Genomic DNA, 18,526 nt, shown 5'->3' with positions numbered 1-18,526 from the left:
AATAATTTTAAATATATGGTTTTGTGAAATGGACTAATTTGTTGGAGAAGTTTAATCAGTAAGATGGAAATAAGTACCCACTTTTTCAATTACAAAATATCTGTTCCAAAGCCAAAAAAGCAAAACATTTAGAAGCTTCTCTGCTCACTCCTATACCACTCGTAACCTCTCAGAACTATGTCCTGACATCCTTTTCAGATGGAATCAGAATTTAGTTTGCTTTGAGTGTTTAAAGAAAAAAAAAGGATTATTTGTTAAATTGTGTAGAACATGAGATATTTTAAAAGGTTATGACCAAAGTTGGTATTATTTCTGTTTTTTTAGAATTTTTATTTATTTGATAGAGCACAAGCAGGGGGAGTAGCAGGTGGAAGGAGAAAGAAAGGCAGGCTCCTCTCTGAGCAGGGAGCCAGATGTGGGGCTCAATCCCAGGACCCTGGGATCATGACTTGTGCCGAAGGCAATTGCTAAACCCAGGCACCCCACCAAAGTTGGTTTTCAGTTCAGTGAACTGTAAACCTGGGGTGCCTGCGTGGCTCAGTCGTTAAGCATCTGCCTTGGGCTCAGGTCATGATCCTGGGGTTCTGGGATTGAGCCCTGCATTAGGCTCCCTGCTCAGCGGGGAGCCTGCTTCTCCCTTTACTGCTCCCCCTGCTCGTGTTCCCTCTCATTGTGTCGCTCTGTCAAATAAAATAAATCTTAAAAAAAATAAATAAAAAGTTTATCCTAGTAACTAACATGGTGTGAATGTTCTCATATCTTTTCCATATTCATAGTAGTCAATGCTGTTTTGAAAAATTAAATCCTTTAAGACCTGTTTATTGTTTGTTTGTTTGTTTGTTTTTAATGTGTAGGTGGCTTTCCTGGAGGACAAATGCCTTCTCAGTATCCTGGAGGACAAGCTCCTTACCCAAGTCAGGTATTTCTGCTCCTTTCTTTATATTTCATCCAATTTAATTGGATAATGCCAAAGAAGGGCACCACTCCTTTGCTGACATTAGAGATTTCCAAGAAGCACAGTAGATGGTTTATTATAGTCACTTAAGATTCTAATCTTTGGTCTGGTAGACTTACTGCTCACTTCGGTCCATCTTTTGCTGTGTGTCCTGATTTTAAGAAGACAAGCATAGGTCTCTTCCCACAGGTGATGATACTCATAACTTTTCCATAGAGATTCACTTGGGTTCTTGGTATTGGTTTTCTTTTTCTTCTCCCCTTGCTGACAATTAAAACTATGAACTTGCGTGACTGAGTAATTGGTATTTCTGGCAGTGTTTGAGAAAGTGTGGATTTGTTTTCTCTTTTTACCCTCATAATGTTCTACTCTTTTTTCAGATCAATACAGAATCCTTTCCTTCCTATCCTGTTTTCTCTCCTGTTTCTTTGGATTATAACAGTGAAGTGAGTAAGGTTTTCTAATGTTCACTAATTACTAGGTATCCTGTATGTGCCTTCATTACTTTCTGATTTCTCATGTATTTGTCTCTCACAACTTCCTTGAGGACTCAATATCTGATTTACCATTTTGTCCTTTTAGTGCTTGACAAGGCTTTAACCATCATAGCCAATTAGCCCTGGGAGGTCTCCCATATATCAAATTTTTGCCTCATCTCTGTATAGCCCTTTATTTATTATTTTTTTTAAAGATTTTATTTATTTATTTGACAGAGAGAGCTCACAAGTAGGCAGAGAGGCAGGCAGAGAGAGGAGGAAGCAGGCTTCCTGCTGAGCAGAGAGCCTGATGTGGGACTCGATCCCAGCACCCCGAGATCATGACCTGAGCCGAAGGCAGCGGCTTAACCCACTGAGCCACCCAGTCGCCCCTATAGCCCTTTATTTTAATACTGTTTAGTTTTTAATTGCCTTGTTAATTCTTTTATATCCTATGCAAGTTACCAGGAACACAAGCAGTATACTTTTATGCTTCTCTTTATCTTGATTTTCTTATTTATTAACATATTATTTCTTCATAAAGATCTATCATTTTCAAGCTTTTTTAAAGCTGGGCTGGGAGGGGGCTTACAGTGGTAGAAGCGAAACATGTTAGCTGTTTTCTGGTTTACTTTCTTGATTTAAGGTATTTGAGCTCCAGAGAGATTAAGAAACTTGTCCAGAGCCACACAGCTAGTGAAAGACAAAGCTAAGACTAGATCTAGCTCTTCTGACTCTCAGACCAGTGGTCTTCCTATCACAGTGCTGTTGGCTGATACTGTAAATGATATTCCTCCAAAGCACATAGAGAATTGTTTGTGATCCTTTTTTTTTTTTTTAAGATTTTATTTATTTATTTGACAGAGATCACAAGTAGGCAGAGAGGCAGGCAGAGAGAGAGGAGGAAGCAGGCTCCCTGCTGAGCAGAGAGCCCGATGTGGGACTCGATCTCAGGACTCTGAGATCATGACCTGAGCCGAAGGCAGCGGCTCAACCCACTGAGCCACCCAGGCGCCCCATGTGATCCTTTTTAAATCTGTTTTTGATCCTTTTTAAATTGAAATTGATCTTTAATCATATTATAAATCTATAACTTTATTTAGTATATATAGAAATTATATATAAATAAATATAAAACTTTAGACTTATTATAAATCTGTAACTTTTAGTAATATATGAGAATTTTAATTTTATTTTAGCTTAAGCATGCTCATAGTTTTAGAAACATTTTATGACTGAATATAAAAGATTTTCAAACATAAGACACTAAAAATGAAACACACATACACATGCAACTCCTGTGTAACAATTTTTACCTTAAGATAGAACTAAAACAAGTAGGTGGAAGTTTACTGAGTGGTAGATTTTGGAAGATCTTTTACATGGAAGTAGAGCAGGCTGCCTTGTGAGGAGAGAGCTCCCTGTCACCGAAAGTCCTCATGTGTGTGTGTTTAGGAAGATGAAAATTTCTGTCTTGGTTGGGCATTTGGATCAGGTGACCTTTCCTGATTGACCCAAATTTTGTTTTTCAGTAGGAAGGTTGGCATCAAATGAATGTCGAAGGGTGGAATTTTTGGTGGCAGATAGTGTGGGCTTTGCTATGCTGAGAAATTTTCCCTAGTTTGAGTTTTGACCTCTAGAACATAGACCCTGATTTCCTTTAATTCATTGTAATGGCTGAAGGATAGTATTTTTTTTTTTTTAAAGATTTATTTATTTATTTATTTGACAGAGAGAGAGAGATCACAAGTTAGGCAGAGAGGCAGGCAGAGAGAGAGGAGGAAGCAGGCTCCCTGCTGAGCAGAGAGCCCGATACGGGACTCGATCCCAGGACTCTGAGATCATGACCTGAGCCGAAGGCAGCAGCTTAACCCACTGAGCCACCCAGGCGCCCCAAGGATAGTATTTTTGATGAAGATTCACTTCAAATGTAGACTTTTAACATAGAATAAGACAATTCCATTTTTTTCCTACAGATGAAAAATGGAGTAGTTTTTAAAAAGATTTTATTTATTTATTTGACAGACAGTGAGAGAAGGAACACAAGCAGGGGGAGTGGCAGAGGGAGAAGCAGGCTTCCCGCCGAGCAGGGAACCTGATTGGGGCTTGATCCCAGGACCCTGGCATTATGACCTGAGCTGAAGGCAGATGCTTAACAACTAAGCCACCCAGATGCCCCAAGATTTATTTTTTTTAAGATTGATTGATCGATTGATTTTAGCACGCACACACATGCATATGTGGTGGGAAATGGCAGAGAGTTTTAAGTGGATTGCATGCTATGTGGGGAGCTTGACCTGGGGCTTGATCTTATGACCCCAAGATCATGACCTGAGCCAAACCTGCACCAAACCACTACACCACCCAGGCACCCCATTTATTTGAGAGAGAGAGAGCCCCCACAGTGCAGGGGTAGGGACAGAGAGAGATGGAGAGAGAAATCCAAGTGGACTCTGTGTTTGCTGTCACGACACTGCGATCACCATCTGAGCCGAAACCAAGAGTCAGATGCTTAACCAACTGTTCACCCAGACATCCCAGTTTTTGTTTGTTTTTTGAGAAAGAAGAGGATAACAGAAAATGAGACTCATCAAATAGTACATGTTGAGGGTTAGTTTCTCTCACTGCCTAGTCCAGTGTATTATAAACAAAGGCTTTTTGCCCTACTTAGGTTTTAAAGATTTTTTTTTTTTTTTATTTGACAGAGAGAGGGATGACAAGTAGGCAGAGAGGCAGGCAGAGAGACAGAGGGGAAAGCAGGCTCCCTGCTTCCGAGCAGAGAGCCCGATGCGGGACTTGATCCCAGGACCCTGAGATCACGACCTGATCTGAGGGCAGAGGCTTAACCCACTGAGCCACTCAGGCGTCCCTGCCCTACTTAGGTTTTAATGAAGGTGGTTACATCAAAGGAAATTTGCTTTAGACTCATGTAAAGGCTTATGTTGAAAAAAAAAAATTTATACTTGAATATTTGGAGTTGATAATGGTTTCATTTTTTTCTTAAAACCACTATATAAGTATTTGTTAGTTCCTTGCTTATATTCCTGGCTTAGAAACTTGAGTATGGGATGGTTGTTAGAAAAAAATGTTGGTTTGAGAATATAGATAACTGTGAGAAATTATTGACCCTACAAATGTTTGCTAAAAGATGGTTTGTTCCCTTTATCCCCTTTTACTTCGCTCCTGTAGTTGCTGGCATATTGCTGTATCCAGTGAGTATAACTTTAAATGCAGTTTCAGTTGCAATTGAGTCATTTTACATTTTGCAGTCATGTTGAATACATCTTTAAATTACATTTGAGAGACAATGAGTTAAATAAAATATATTATTAAAATTCAGTTTTGGGGCACCTGGGTGACTCAGTGGGTTAAAGCCTCTACCTTCAGCTCAGGTCATGATCCCAGGGTCCTGGGATTGAGCCCCGCATTGGGCTCTCTGGTCAGTGGGGAGTCTGCTTTCCCCTCTCTCTCTGCCTCCCTCTCTGCCTACTTGTGATCTCTGTCAAATAAATAAAATCTTTAAAAAAATAATTCAGTTTTAAGAAACTGTGGTGGGATATCATCTCACTTCATCCCGTCTCTCTTAGGCCCTGATTTGAATAGTTTAAGAAAACTATTGAATTGTTTCCTAGCTATGTATTTTTAAATTTTCAAATAATTTCAGACTTAAAAAAAGTTATAAAGATTGTATATAGGGGGATTCTGAGTAGCTCAGTCAGCTAAGCATCTGCCTTCAGCTCAGATCATGATCCCAGAGTCCTGGGATCAAACCCTGCATTGGGCTTCCTGCTCCCCCGGAGCCGCTTCTCCCTCTCCCTCTGCCTGCTGCTCTCCTGCTTGTGTTCATTCTCTGTGTGTGTGTGTGTGTCAGATAAATAAATAAAATCTTTAAACAAAAAACTGTAGGGATGCCTGAGTGGCTCAGTTGATTGGGTGTCTGCCTTCGGCTCAGTTCGTGATCCTGGGGTCCTGGGATCAAGTCCCAGGTCGAGCTCCTTGGACAGTGGGGAGCTTGCTTCTGCCTCTGCCTGCAGCTTCTCCTGCTTGTGCTCACTCGCTCTCTCTGACAAATTTTTTAAAAGTTGTACATAGAATTCCTGTATACCCTTTACCCAGATCTTCCAATATTAACTTCCTACATAAACACAGCACAGTGATCAAAGTCAGGAAATAACAATGATATAATAATATAACCCAGCTTATAGACCTTATTCAGGTTTTACCAGTTGTCCCAATAATGACCTTCTTTTCTGGTTCAGGATCAAATCCAGTATGAAACATTGCATTTATCATATCTATTAAGTTTCCTTCCCCCCCCCCCCCTTTTTTTTTTTTTTTTTTTTTAGTAGTCTCTCTGCCCCATATGGGTCTCAAACTCCAGACCCTGAGATCAAGAGTCACATGCTCTACTGACTGAACCAGCCAGGTACCCCTCTTAAGTTTCCTTTTTTAAATTTTTTTAAAGATTTTATTTATTTGACAGAGGGAGATCACAAGTAGGCAAAGTAGCAGGCAGAGAGAGAAGGGGAAGCAGGTTCCCTGCTGAGCAGAGAGCCCGATGTAGGGCTCAATCCCAGGACCCTGGGATCATGACCTGAGCCGAAGGCAGAGGCTTAACCCACTGAGCCACCCAGGCGCCCCTTAAGTTTCCTTTAATGTGACACAGTTCTTCAGTTTTTATTGTTTATGACCTTCACACTTTTAAAGAGTGCTACTACTATTACCAGTTATTTTGTAGAAAATTCCTTGGTTTGGGTTTGTCTGATACTTTCTCATGACTAAGGTTAGGTTTTGCCATTTTGGAGGGAATATCACAGAAATGATCTTGGATCCCCAGTGCATTATATATCAGGAGACTTATTCTGTTACTGGAAATGATTGATTTTGATCACTTGGGTCTGCCAAGTTTTCTACTATACTGTTACAAACTATGCAAATACCTTGGATTGCATCATACTTTTAATAATTTTAGCATCCATTGATATTTCTCTCCAGAAACAGTTACTACCATGGCATTTGTTAAATTGATTTTTAAATTTCCCCATAGATTTGTATTTTTAAAATACAGTCCCTGTTTTGCTTTCTGGTTTATTTCCTATGTCTTCAATGAAGAATATTCTACCTCCCAGAATCTCCGATCATTGTTCCCTTTTATTTTGTGCTTTCTTATTATAAAACATTTTATTTCATCTTTGATAATGAGGGCTTGTAGAAGAAATCGGAGATACTGTCAAAATTATATTGCCTGGGGGCACCTGGGTGTCTCCGTCAGTTAAGCGTCTGCCTTTAGCTCATCATGATCTCAGGTTGCTGGCATTGAGCCCTGCATCGGGTTCCCTCCTCAGCGTGGGAATCAGCTTCTCCCTCTGTCCCTCCTCCTTGCTTGTGTGCTCTCAAGTAAATCTTAAAAAAAAATTATATTGCTTGTCCGAAACCTCATTGGGCAGCTCAAGGTCTACTTAACTAAAACCCTTATTATATTACTGTCTTTAAATCAAACACTGCTGCTCATCTCACACTATCCAGGGATCGATCTCTTTTTTCCTCCTACTAAGAAGAAAATCAAGACTCAGAAAGATTTTGGCAAGTTTCACAAGCTTGACTTTCTTCTCTCCTAAAAGTTTGGCGTTTAGCTGTTTTTTGGCAGGTAGAGAATAGGTCTTTCTTGCCTGCTCCAGAGTGAGCCTTCATAATAAAATACTCGGGTCCTTTGTCCTAAAACTTAAACATGGCCTTCTTGACTAAGAGTGTTGACTGGGGAAGTCTTAAGTTGTCTTCTTGACAGCAGAGAGTCCTGACTTTTTTTTTTTTTTTAATTTATATTTCTTTACTAAAGATGTTGAGTATTTTTTCATGTTTCTTTTTTCCCCAATTTTATTGAGATATGAGTAACCTGTAACATTGTATTAGTTTTGGGTGTACAATATGATGATTTGATTTGATCTATTTTTTTTTTTAATTTTATTTATTTGGGAGAGTGCAAGAGAAAGTGAGCTGGAGGAGGGGGAGAGGCAAAGGGAGAGGGAGAAGCAGATTCCCCACCGAGCAGGGTGCCGGATTTGGGGGCTCAATTCTGGGACTCTGGGATCCTGACGTGAGCTGAAGGCAGGCACTTAACGGACTGAGCCATCCAGGTGCCCTGATGTATTTTTATATTATGAAATGATTAGCACAATAACTGAGTTGGATTTTGTGCCTTGTGTTTCAGCCTGCTGCGATGACTCAGGGAACTCAAGGAACAGTCCGACCAGCTGCCAACTTTGATGCCATGAGAGATGCAGAAATTCTTCGTAAAGCAATGAAAGGTTTTGGTAAGGAAAACAGGTTTTTAATCTTATTTATAATTTTGATTGATTGAATCTAAGGTACAAATAAGCTTTATTTTACAAGTGAAATTTATGTGTCCACCTGTGCACGTGACTCAGTGTAGTCTGGCACCAGGCACCTTGTAAGCATCTAAGAGATGTTGTCAAGGAATACCCAGGACAGAGTTCATCCTTACTTAAACATGTATGGTTCTTTCAGGGACAGACGAGCAGGCAATTGTGGACGTTGTGGCCAACCGTTCCAATGATCAGAGGCAAAAAATTAAAGCAGCTTTTAAGACCATGTATGGCAAGGTACATATATTTTTTCTTTTCTGGCCACAGACAGTGGCCTGTAGACTTTACATTTATGTCAGGTTGGATACTATCTTTTTATTAGTGCTGGTGGTGCGTAGTAGAGACAACTAGATTTCAGACACCATAGGAGTGGTGTGTTCACTATTTCTCTTAAAAGCCTTTCTAATTTTGGAGTAGTCCTTGATCTCATAGTCCTACTCGTACTCAGATGATGTCTGATATAGGATAGATGCTCAGTAGAAAGTAGATTATGGCCATAATAGCATAACTGATAGTAGATAAATTTATATATAAAATAGGTAGATAAATAGTATAATAGAAAAAGAGTTTGGTTCTCAGCCTTCTCTTTACATGGGATTCAAGGACTTTTTCTTGGTGTTTGGCATCCTCTTCCACTCCTCTCCCTCCCTCTAAACATATCCTGTCTTAGGATGCATGCAACTTTTTGTCATTCCCTGCACACATCCTGGTCTTTCATAATGCTGTGCTTCGTATACATTGTTCTCTAGGCCTAGAACACCACTTCCTCTTTTTTTTTTTTTCTTCATGGCGAACACCTTATTTAGGATTTAGCTTGCATCAGCTACTCTGTGAAGTTTCTCTCCTTTCTCAGGGCAGAGTTTTGCTGCCATTTTCACGGCAGTACAGTCATATTTTGTAAAATCTCTGCCATAACTGATCTTCTTGCCTACTCCCTGCAGCAGTGAGCTCCCCTCAGACAAACCATGTCCTCTTCATCTGGGCATTTGCAGCACCAAGTATAGGAGTAGTAACAAATAGCCACTTAATAAATATTTCCTGAATGGATGGTCAGTGACAAAATCCAGCAAGATTCTAGGGCTAAAAAGCGCTATTGCTTCTGATATATGAAGGGGAAAGCTGGATAGCATTATTTTTCTATTTAGATAGAAATCCTAAAATTTCCTAACATTCTCTGGAACCGGTTTACTTTTGTCAGAATGGGAATAGAGGTTCATTGGTTTGTCCCACTTCACCTATTCTATGCCTTACTCTCTCTGCCTGGCCCAGCTCCACTTCTTTAGTCTTAAAGCTGATTAAGTGACACAAAGTCTAGATTTCCTTACAGTTCCACATCAGATTCACTTCACTAACAAAATTATTTTCCTTGTTATGAATCTCTTTAATATATACCCTATGCTGTGCTGTCCTGAATTTTCTCCTATATCAGTTTTGAATTAAAACTAAATTCACAGCCTATGTTTGTTTTTGGTTTTTTGTTTTGCACCCAGCCACCTTTTCTCTTGGCTTCCTGGTTTTTTAAAAAAATTGATTAATTAATTTAAAAGATTTTATTCATTTATTTGACAGATAGAGATCACAAGTAGGCAGAGAGAAAAGGGGAAGCAGGCTTCCTGCTGAGCTGAGAGCTCGGTGTGGCGCTCGATCCTAGGACCCTGAGACCATGACCTAAGCCAAAGGCAGTCAGAGAATGACAAATTACCATATGATTTCACTCACGTGTGGGATTTAAAAAACAACACAGATGAGCATAAGGGAAGGAAAAATAAGGTAAAATCAGAGAGGGAGACAAACCATCATAAGAGACTCTTAATTATAGGAAACAAACAGGATTGCTGGAAGGGAGGGGATGGGGGAATGGGGTAACTGGGTGATGGACGACATCAAGAAGGGCGCTTGATGTAATGAGTACTGGGTGTTGTATGCAACTGATGAATCACTAAACTCTACTTCTGAAACTAATAATACACTATGCTAATTAATTGATTTTAAATTGAAAAAATAGGGGTGCCTGGGTGGCTCTGTGATTAAGCATCTGTCTTCGGCTCAGGTCATCTTCCCAGGGTTCTGGGATCGAGCCCAGCATCAGGCTCCCTGCTCAGCCAGGAGCCTGCTTCTCCCTCACCTATTGCCCCTGCTTGTATTCTTTCACTGTCTCTCTGTCAAATAAATAAATAAGATTTTTAAAAAATTAATTAATTATTGAAAAATTAATTTGCACGAGTGTAACAAACTCTAAATGTATATATTTACTTGTTTTTAGTACATACTATTCAAATTTGAAATTTTAGGCTTTCATAAAGCAACTCAATTCCATTTTCCATATTTTTTTTTAAAAAATTTAGGCAGTAAAATTTGGAGAACACACATACTTAGTTTTTATTTGTAATTAAACAGGATTTAATCAAAGACCTTAAATCAGAGTTAAGTGGAAATATGGAAGAACTGATCCTTGCCCTATTCATGCCACCTACATATTACGATGCCTGGAGTTTACGGAATGCAATGAAGGTACTGTGTGTCATTTACTTTGTATATTTTATCCTATTTCAAATGGAAAACCCCACAAATTACGGCAGTTTTGAATATACAGAGACAGCTAAATCAATACATTATATTATATCATCTGAATATAGAGAGAGCTTTGCAGGTTTGGAGGCCAAAGAAGTATTCGATGGAATAGTGAGATTTAATTACTTCCAGCAGTTTTTTTTTTTCCTTCTTTTTATTTATTTATTTATTTATTTATTTAGTATAATTCTCCCTTTCTTCATTTCACACAGGGAGCAGGAACTCAGGAACGTGTATTGATTGAAATTTTGTGCACGAGAACAAATCAGGAAATCCGAGAAATTGTCAGATGTTATCAGTCAGAATTCGGACGAGACCTTGAAAAGGATATTAGGTCAGATACATCCGGGCATTTTGAACGTTTACTGGTATCCATGTGCCAGGTGAGTATACCATGAATGTATGCTGATAGAGGGAACATTCTTCATGTTCTATGACCAGTGAGCATTCCTTATTACTTTTAGTATTTAACTCACTCGGAATCTTGCCATCGTTACAAGGGGCAACACAGAATCCAACATACAAATTTCTTTGTAGTCACAATTGAGATTTATTTCTGCAGATCTGGCTTTTGTAAGGGATTAGAAATTAACTTCTTTAGGGTGCCTAGGTGGCTCTGTGGGTTGAGCCTCTGCCTTCGGGTCAGGTCGTGATCTCAGCATCCTGGGATAGAGTCCCACATCAGGCTCTCTGCTTGGCGGAGAGCCTGCTTCCCCATCTCTCTCCCTGCCTACTTGTGATTTCTCTCTGTGTCAAATAAATAAATAAAAGAAAATAAAAAAAAGAAAAGAGGGTGCCTGGGTGGCTCAGTGGGTTAAGCCACTGCCTTTGGCTCGGGTCATGATCCCAGGGTCCTGGGATCGAGTCCCGAATCGGGCTCTCTGCTCAGCAGGGAGCCTGCTTCCCTCTCTCTCTCTCTCTCTGCCTGCCTCGCTACTTGTGATCTCTGTCTGTCAAATAAACAAATAAAATCTTTAAAAAAAAAAAAAAAGAAAGAAATTAACTTCTTTAAAGTTATATGGAATCAGAAATCAACTTGAGACTCTCTATTTTAGGCTGGGGATGAAATTTTGTACTTTAAGCTTAGCATTGTACTGTCAGTTAAATTGGACCATCAACTGAAAATATGCAGGACCATCACGGAAGTGCTAGAGGAAGTGAAAACTGTGAGAAGAGCCAGAAATGCAGAAACATTTCTTGGACTTCACAGCAATGTGGTGATAAGCACCTTCCTTATTCTGATTTCCCAGATGTGCTGGAGAAGTGACAGAAAATTCTCCAAATAGAGTATTTGGAATGATATTAACATACTTATAGATGAGATGATCAAGGTTTATTTGAAATAAATGATGCAGAAGACCAGCAAACTGATTCAGTATCAGGAGTCAGTAGCTTTCCTGCTAGTATAGAAGGTTGGATAGTCCCAAGAGATCTGAGAGTAGACAACATGCTTCTCAGAGCAAAGGGAGATAGTGGCAGGAAACAGTGCACCAGGGTCAGTGGATGTGGACATGAGAAAAGAAAGCAAATGGTTGGGAAGAAATTGAATTTACCTATGATGGAATAACAGTAGGAGAGTAGATTGGCATTTAAAAACAATAACAAGAAGAAACACAAGAAGACAAAAGCAGGAATAGAGACTTAACACTCATTTTTTAGTATTATTAAGTGATTATTAAGACTTTATATGAGGGGGCGCGGGGCGCCTGGGTGGCTCAGTTGGTTAAAGCCTCTGCCTTCGGCTCAGGTCATGATCCCAGGGTTCTGGGATCATCGAGCCCCACATCAGGCTCTCTGCTCAACAGGAAGCCTGCTTCCTACTCTCTCTCTCTGCCTGCCTCTCTGCCTTCTTGTGATCTCTGTCTGCCAAATAAATAAATAAAATCTAAAAAAAAAAAAAAAAAAGACTTTATATGAGGTGCTAAGTTTCTTTATGCAGAATTTAAAGCCTGGCTACTTTATGAAGTAAAGGGGCCTCTTTCAGGGAGTGAGCAGAGGAATGTCTTCCCAGGAAAATGAGATTTGTGTTCTGTGTTTGAGTCCAAAAGCAGTCATCTGGAGAGTTTTTCCTGAACATCTTTCATGTGCTACCTATAGTCTCCCTTTTAGAATATGCTTCTGTATATTCCATGTGCCCAGTGGTCTTACGGATATAGCATCTCACCTTCAGGAACACCTCTCTCCATTTTGTTCACAGACAGGCATGGAGACTCTAGAGGGCAGCCTTTCCTTTTTTTGGATTTGTGTTTCTGTTTTTGAGAGAAACCAAATGCCCATCTAAGCTTAGCTCTTGCTCAGACCCAGAGCTCCCTTTCCAGCTGTCTCCTTCCTCTTCTCAGGGAAGAGTTTGGTATACAAATTGGCACAGTCTAGCAGAACTTGAGTTATTTATAGCTTCTTCTAAAAAGTTCGTGTGTCTCTTGTATGTATACAGCCAGAATTTACATGATGTATCATTACACTTGGCTGAAGGAAAGGAGGTTCATGAAGCCTCCATATTATAAATTCCCTCCCTTGACTTAAATTCTTGAGAGCAGGGACCTGGTCTTTCTTGTGTCCCTACCACCTAGCACATCCTGTTGGTTCACTTTCTCTGGAGAACCCTGGCTAACAGAGCCTCACACAAAACAAGTGCTCTTTAGCTTTTAGCTGCATGAATGAAAGCAAACTGGAACTCAGTATAACACATATTTATCTTAAATCTCAGCTAAGGAAAATTATAATTTCTTCACTTGAGTGGTAGTTTATATCTCCTAGTAGAGATGTTTTTCTTTTCTTTCCTTTTTTTTTTTTAATTAGGGTTTTTTTTTGGCTTTTTGGTTTTTTGTTTTTAATATTTTATTTATTTATTTGACAGACAGAGATTGCAAGTAGGCAGAGAACCAGGCAGAGAGAGAGGAGGAAGCAGGCTCCCTGCTAAGCCCGATGTGGGGCTCGATCCCAGGACCTTAGGATCATGACCTGAATCGAAGGCAGACGCTTTAACCCACTGAGCCACCCAGTTGCCCCTAGAGATGTTTTTCTTTTTTTGTTGTTTTTTTTTTTTTTTTTTTTTTTGAGGAGGCAGGGAATGAAGATATACATGACAAACTTTATGCATTGATTTTCAATAAATTGTTCTTTAAGTCCAAAAGTAACTAGGTTTTTTTTAAAAGATTTTATTTATTTATTTGACAGAGATCACAAGTAGGCAGAGAGGCAGGCAGAAAGAGAGGGGGAAGCAGTCTCCCTGCTGAGCAGAGAGCCCAATGCGGGGCTCCATCCCAGGACCTTGAGATCATGACCTGAGCCGAAGGCAGAGACTTAACCCATTGAGCTACCCAAGCGCCCCCAGAAGTGACTAGATTGTTAAAAAATTTTTCAGTAGAACTTGTATCATGTTTTCCAATTCTTGCCTTCCTCTCTTGCAGGGAAATCGTGATGAGAACCAGAACGTTAACCACCAGTTGGCTCAGGAAGATGCTCAGCGTCTCTATCAAGCTGGTGAGGGAAGACTAGGGACAGATGAATCCTGCTTTAACATGATTCTTGCCACAAGAAGCTTTCCTCAACTGAAAGCTACTGTGGAGGCTTATTCCAGGGTATGAGCTTTTCTTTTGAAGATTTGGCTTCAGTTTTAGGTTGTGAAAATATTTTAACCCTTGTACTTCTTGTTTGCAGGTGGCTAATCGAGATTTGCTAAGTAGTGTTGCCCGTGAATTTTCTGGAAATGTTGAAAGTGGTTTAAAGACCATCTGTAAGATACTTCTACATTTTGCTTTGTTTTGTTTGTAGATGAAAAAGCTTTGAATAGTTGTTTCCATTAAATGATGAAATTAATATAGCCTAGGAATCTGCTTAGGCAGAGGCTGAGCCAGTCCTATGTTTTTATATATGTAGTTCCCTATGAATGGTGGTGGTGTGTTCAGAAAGGGTTATTTGGAATTATTTGGTCTTCATTCTGTATGCTTTTCATGAAGACTGAGCAGGAATTACAGTAGATGTAGCGTTTCCATTGAAGTGAATGGGGAAGCCTTAAGGAACTACAAGTGTGACCACACAAAGCCTCATTTTGAGCTCCCAAAAAAATGTTTTGTTTTTTTTTAAAAGATTTTATTTATTTATTTGAGAGACAGCATGAGCGGAGGTGGGTGGAAGGGAGGGAGATAGAGAGAGAGAGGCAGACTCCCTGCTGATCGGGGCTCAATCCCAGAGCCCTGAGATCATGACCTGAGTTGAAGGCAGACACTTGGCTGAGCCACCCAGGTGCCCCAAAAAACACCTTTTTAAAAAAAGTTTATTTATAATCTCTCCACCCAACATGGGCTTTGAACTCACAATCCCAAGATGAAGAGTCACACAGTCCACTGACTGAGCCAGTCAGGTACCCCTCAAAAAACCCCTTTCAGATAGGATCCAATGAGACCCCTTTCCCTTTTGAAATTAAAAACAAAACAAAACAAAACTTTCTGGTGTTCTTTGAGTTGTCCAATGAAATGGAAATTTAATTCTCATGGAGAATATAGGACTAAAGAGAGTGTTATTAACACATTGGTATTAATAATTGAGTGTCCTAAAAATAGTACTGTAGTAATTGTAGGTAAAGCAGTCATGTAAAGTTAGTATATTTCTACCATCTGCAAGAAGAGACTTTGCTAAGTTAATTTTCCTAAGAGAAAATGTCAGACTTATTATCATTCTCAATTTTTGACTCAAATCTGTTTTTTGTTTTTGTTTTTGTTTTTTTAAGATTTTATTTATTTAGGGCGCCTGGGTGGCCCAGTGGGTTAAAGCCTCTGTCTTCAACTCAGGTCATGGTCTCAGGGTCCTGGGATCGAGTCCCGCATCAGGCTCTCTGCTTATCAGGGAACCTGTTTCCCCCCCCCCCCCCCTCTCTGCCTGCCTCTCTGCCTACTTGTGACCTCTCTCTGTCAAATAAATTTAAAAATCTAAAAAAAAAGATTTTATTTATTTATTTAACAGAGATCATGAGTAGGCAGAGAGAGAGGAGGAAGCAGGCTCCCTGCTGAGCAGAGAGCCCAATGCGGGGCCTGATCCCAGGACCCTGGGATCATGACCTGAGCTGAAGGCAGAGGCTTTTTTTTTTTTTTTCAAAGATTTTATTTAGTTATTTGACAGGCAGAGATCACAAGTAGGCAGAGAGGCAGGCAGAGAGAGGAGAGGAAGCAGGCTCCCCGCGGAGCAGAGAGCCCGATGTGGGGCTCGATCCTGGAACACTGAGATCATGACCTGAGTCGAAGGCAGAGGCTTTAACCCACTGAGCCACCCAGGCGCCCCTGAAGGCAGAGGCTTTAACCCACTGAGCCACCCAGGCGCCGCTCCTCAGAGCTTTCTTTGTAATGGAGTCTTAGAGCTGCTGCTTTTGGAGAGTCAGAGGTGTGGGGACTTGGCTGATTTGAAGAGAATCTTTGAGTTCTTAAGTCAAGACGGGGAAGATGGGGAAAATGATGTCATCTAGAGTCCGGCGTGGGCTTGGGTGAGAGAAGGTACTACTGTACTGAAGGCAGCCGTGATTTACACGTGATTCACTAAGCCACCCAGGCGCCCCACAAATCTGTTTTTTGTACTGGAACGTATCTCATATCCTTCTGTCAGCCAAACGATTTATTTGACGTCTAGAATTCAGATTTCAGTCATTATTTCTTTTAAGTAAGATATTTACCAGGGCACCATTGTCACAGATTTTCTCCCTTGAAGGGGGAAAAAAACGTAAAGAATCTAAGCTCTTGCATCTATGGAGAAAAACATGGGATTTATTGGCTAAAGGGAATCCTCTAGAATTAAAGGTATCCTGTCTGCAGCTAGAAAGATGGATGAATGCTAAGAAAAATCAAGATTTCTGAGGTGACTATAAGGAAGGATCAAAGGCAGGCTGGAAGTGATAAATGAAGCTGAAGCATGGATACCTTGTCAAGGCATCACATGTGAATTATCTTTGACTTGCAGTGCAGTGTGCCCTGAATCGCCCTGCCTTCTTTGCTGAGAGGCTCTACTATTCTATGAAAGGTGCCGGCACAGATGACTCCACCCTGGTCAGGATTGTGGTCACTCGAAGTGAGGTGAGTCTTTCTTTTCTTATTTGATCCTACTTGATTTTTTTTTTTTTTTTAGATTTATTTATTTGTGGGGGAGAAAAAGGGAGAGAGAAAGAGAGAGAAAACACAAGGGGATTGAGGGAGAGAATCTTCAAGCAGATTCCCCCGCCCACCCTGAGTGTGAGCCCATGGAGGGCTCTGTCCCAGGACCCTGAGAGCATGACCTAAGTTGAAATGAAGAATGACATGTTTAACCAACTGTGCCACCCAGGTGCCCCTGATCTTCACTGGATTTTGAATGTTGATTTCCTAAAGGTTCCTCAGCTGACAAATAGGAAAGATGTTCTCCCTTTGTCACCTCTGGTAGAGGTTATATAAAGCAGTGTTCACTCTCCTCATGCCGAGAGAGAGGATTGGGTTGGAGAAACCAATCACTGTGCCAAGAGATTTTCCTACTTGAGAAGGTCTGTGGAGAATACTGATTTATATCCAATTGGAAAATGTTTATCTTTTCATTTTGCTAATGTAAAAAACTGTATGACAGATTAACCCAATTGGATATAAAAATTCTTGAAATTTAGCATGCCTTCTAATTATAAAATTATTTTTAAAACCTTTTTCTCGGGGCGCCTGGGTGGCTCAGTGGGTTAAAGCCTCTGCCTTTGGCTCAGGTCGTGATCCTAGGGTCCTGGGATCGAGCCCCGCATCGGGCTCTTTGCTCAGCAGGGAGCCTGCTTCCTCCTGCCTCTCTGCCTGCCTCTCTGCCTGCCTGTGATCTCTGTCAAATGAATAAATAAAATCTTTAAAAAAAAAAAAAAAAAAAAAACAACCTTTTTCTCTTTACCTAAATATACCTCAAATGCTTTCTTTTCTTTGACTTTCTATATTTATTGCACTTCTTACTTGAAAGAAAACATGCCATAAATTATGGTAGGAAAGATAAATCATTTTTCAAAAGACAACAATCATATGGTATTTTTAAAAAACTTTGTGTATCTATACTCAGACCCAAGTTTTTTAAGCATGATCTCTTTAAATCGCAATAAAATATATACAACATAAAACTTAACATCTTAACCATTTTATTTATTTATTTATTTATAGATTTTATTTATTTATTTAACACAGAGATCACAAGTAGGCAGAGAGAGAGGGGGAAGCAGGCTCCCTGGGGCTCAATCCCAGGACCCTGAGACCATGAGCTGAGCCAAAGGCAGAGGCTTAACCCAGTGAGCCACCCAGGCGTCTCACATTTTAACCATTTTAAAGTATGCATTCCAGTGGCTTAAATTAAGTACATTGACATTGTTGTACTGCCATTACCAGCACAACTTTTTTTACCTTGTAAAACTTAAAATCCATACTCATTATATAATAATTCACCATTCTCCTTTCTCCCCAGCCCATGGCAGCCCTTCTGCGTTCTCTTCCTCTGAATTTGACTACTCTAGGTACCTTGTATAGGTGAAATCATACAGCATTTACCCATTTGTGACTGGCTTCTTTCACTTAGCATAACTTTTTCAGGACTTATCCATGTTGTAGCATGTGTCAGAATTTCTTTTCCAGGCTGAATAATACTGTTCTGTATGTGTAGACCACCTTCTCTTACTCATCTGTAGTGGACACTAGGATTGCTTCCACCTTTCGGCTCCTGTAAACACAGGTGTACAAATATTTGCTTGAGTCCTTGCTTTTCACTTTTGTGTATGTACCTGGAAGTGGAACTGAAGTATCATATGGTAATTCTGTTTTGTTTTTAGTATATGTGCTGCCGAAGTGGGCACTGTTTTTTTTTTTTTTTAATTTTTGAGGAATCACCAAACCTTTTTCTACAGCAGCTGCATTGTTACATTCCTACCAGCAGGATACAAGGGTTCCAGTTTCTCCACACCCTTTCCAACAGTTGTTATTTTCTATGTTTTTTAGAGTAACCTTCCTATCAAATGGTTTTATTTTTTTAATGGTTTTTAAATAACCAGCATTTTGAGGATAATAGATGAAACTGGTACCACCCTTCTTCAGTATTTTTACAGAATAGCGAATCCACCCTTCATTGAGTAATGCCAGCAGTGGTATGAATGCTAGCAGTCAAATGTTTGTCAC

The 18,526-nt window shown here is 40.0% G+C and overlaps 1 protein-coding gene across 3 annotated transcripts in view; it reads left to right on the top strand.

Moving 5' to 3' along the window:
• Positions 1 to 18,526, top strand: part of ANXA7 (annexin A7) — a 34,079-nt gene that overhangs the window by 9,483 nt on the left and 6,070 nt on the right. For 2 of the 3 annotated variants that reach the window (XM_059397761.1, XM_059397762.1), the window contains exons 5-13: positions 855 to 919; positions 1,336 to 1,401; positions 7,640 to 7,742; positions 7,957 to 8,051; positions 10,212 to 10,325; positions 10,598 to 10,768; positions 13,796 to 13,966; positions 14,046 to 14,121; positions 16,332 to 16,444. In XM_059397761.1, coding sequence (XP_059253744.1) covers positions 855 to 919; positions 1,336 to 1,401; positions 7,640 to 7,742; positions 7,957 to 8,051; positions 10,212 to 10,325; positions 10,598 to 10,768; positions 13,796 to 13,966; positions 14,046 to 14,121; positions 16,332 to 16,444 — 974 coding nt within the window. The remainder of the gene's footprint in view (positions 1 to 854; positions 920 to 1,335; positions 1,402 to 7,639; positions 7,743 to 7,956; positions 8,052 to 10,211; positions 10,326 to 10,597; positions 10,769 to 13,795; positions 13,967 to 14,045; positions 14,122 to 16,331; positions 16,445 to 18,526) is intronic. The other variant, XM_059397763.1, reaches the window with a different exon arrangement.

The sequence above is a fragment of the Mustela nigripes genome, chromosome 4 (genome assembly GCF_022355385.1).
Source record: "Mustela nigripes isolate SB6536 chromosome 4, MUSNIG.SB6536, whole genome shotgun sequence".
Taxonomy (NCBI): Eukaryota; Metazoa; Chordata; class Mammalia; order Carnivora; family Mustelidae; genus Mustela; species Mustela nigripes.
This window is presented reverse-complemented; position numbering and strand designations above follow the sequence as displayed.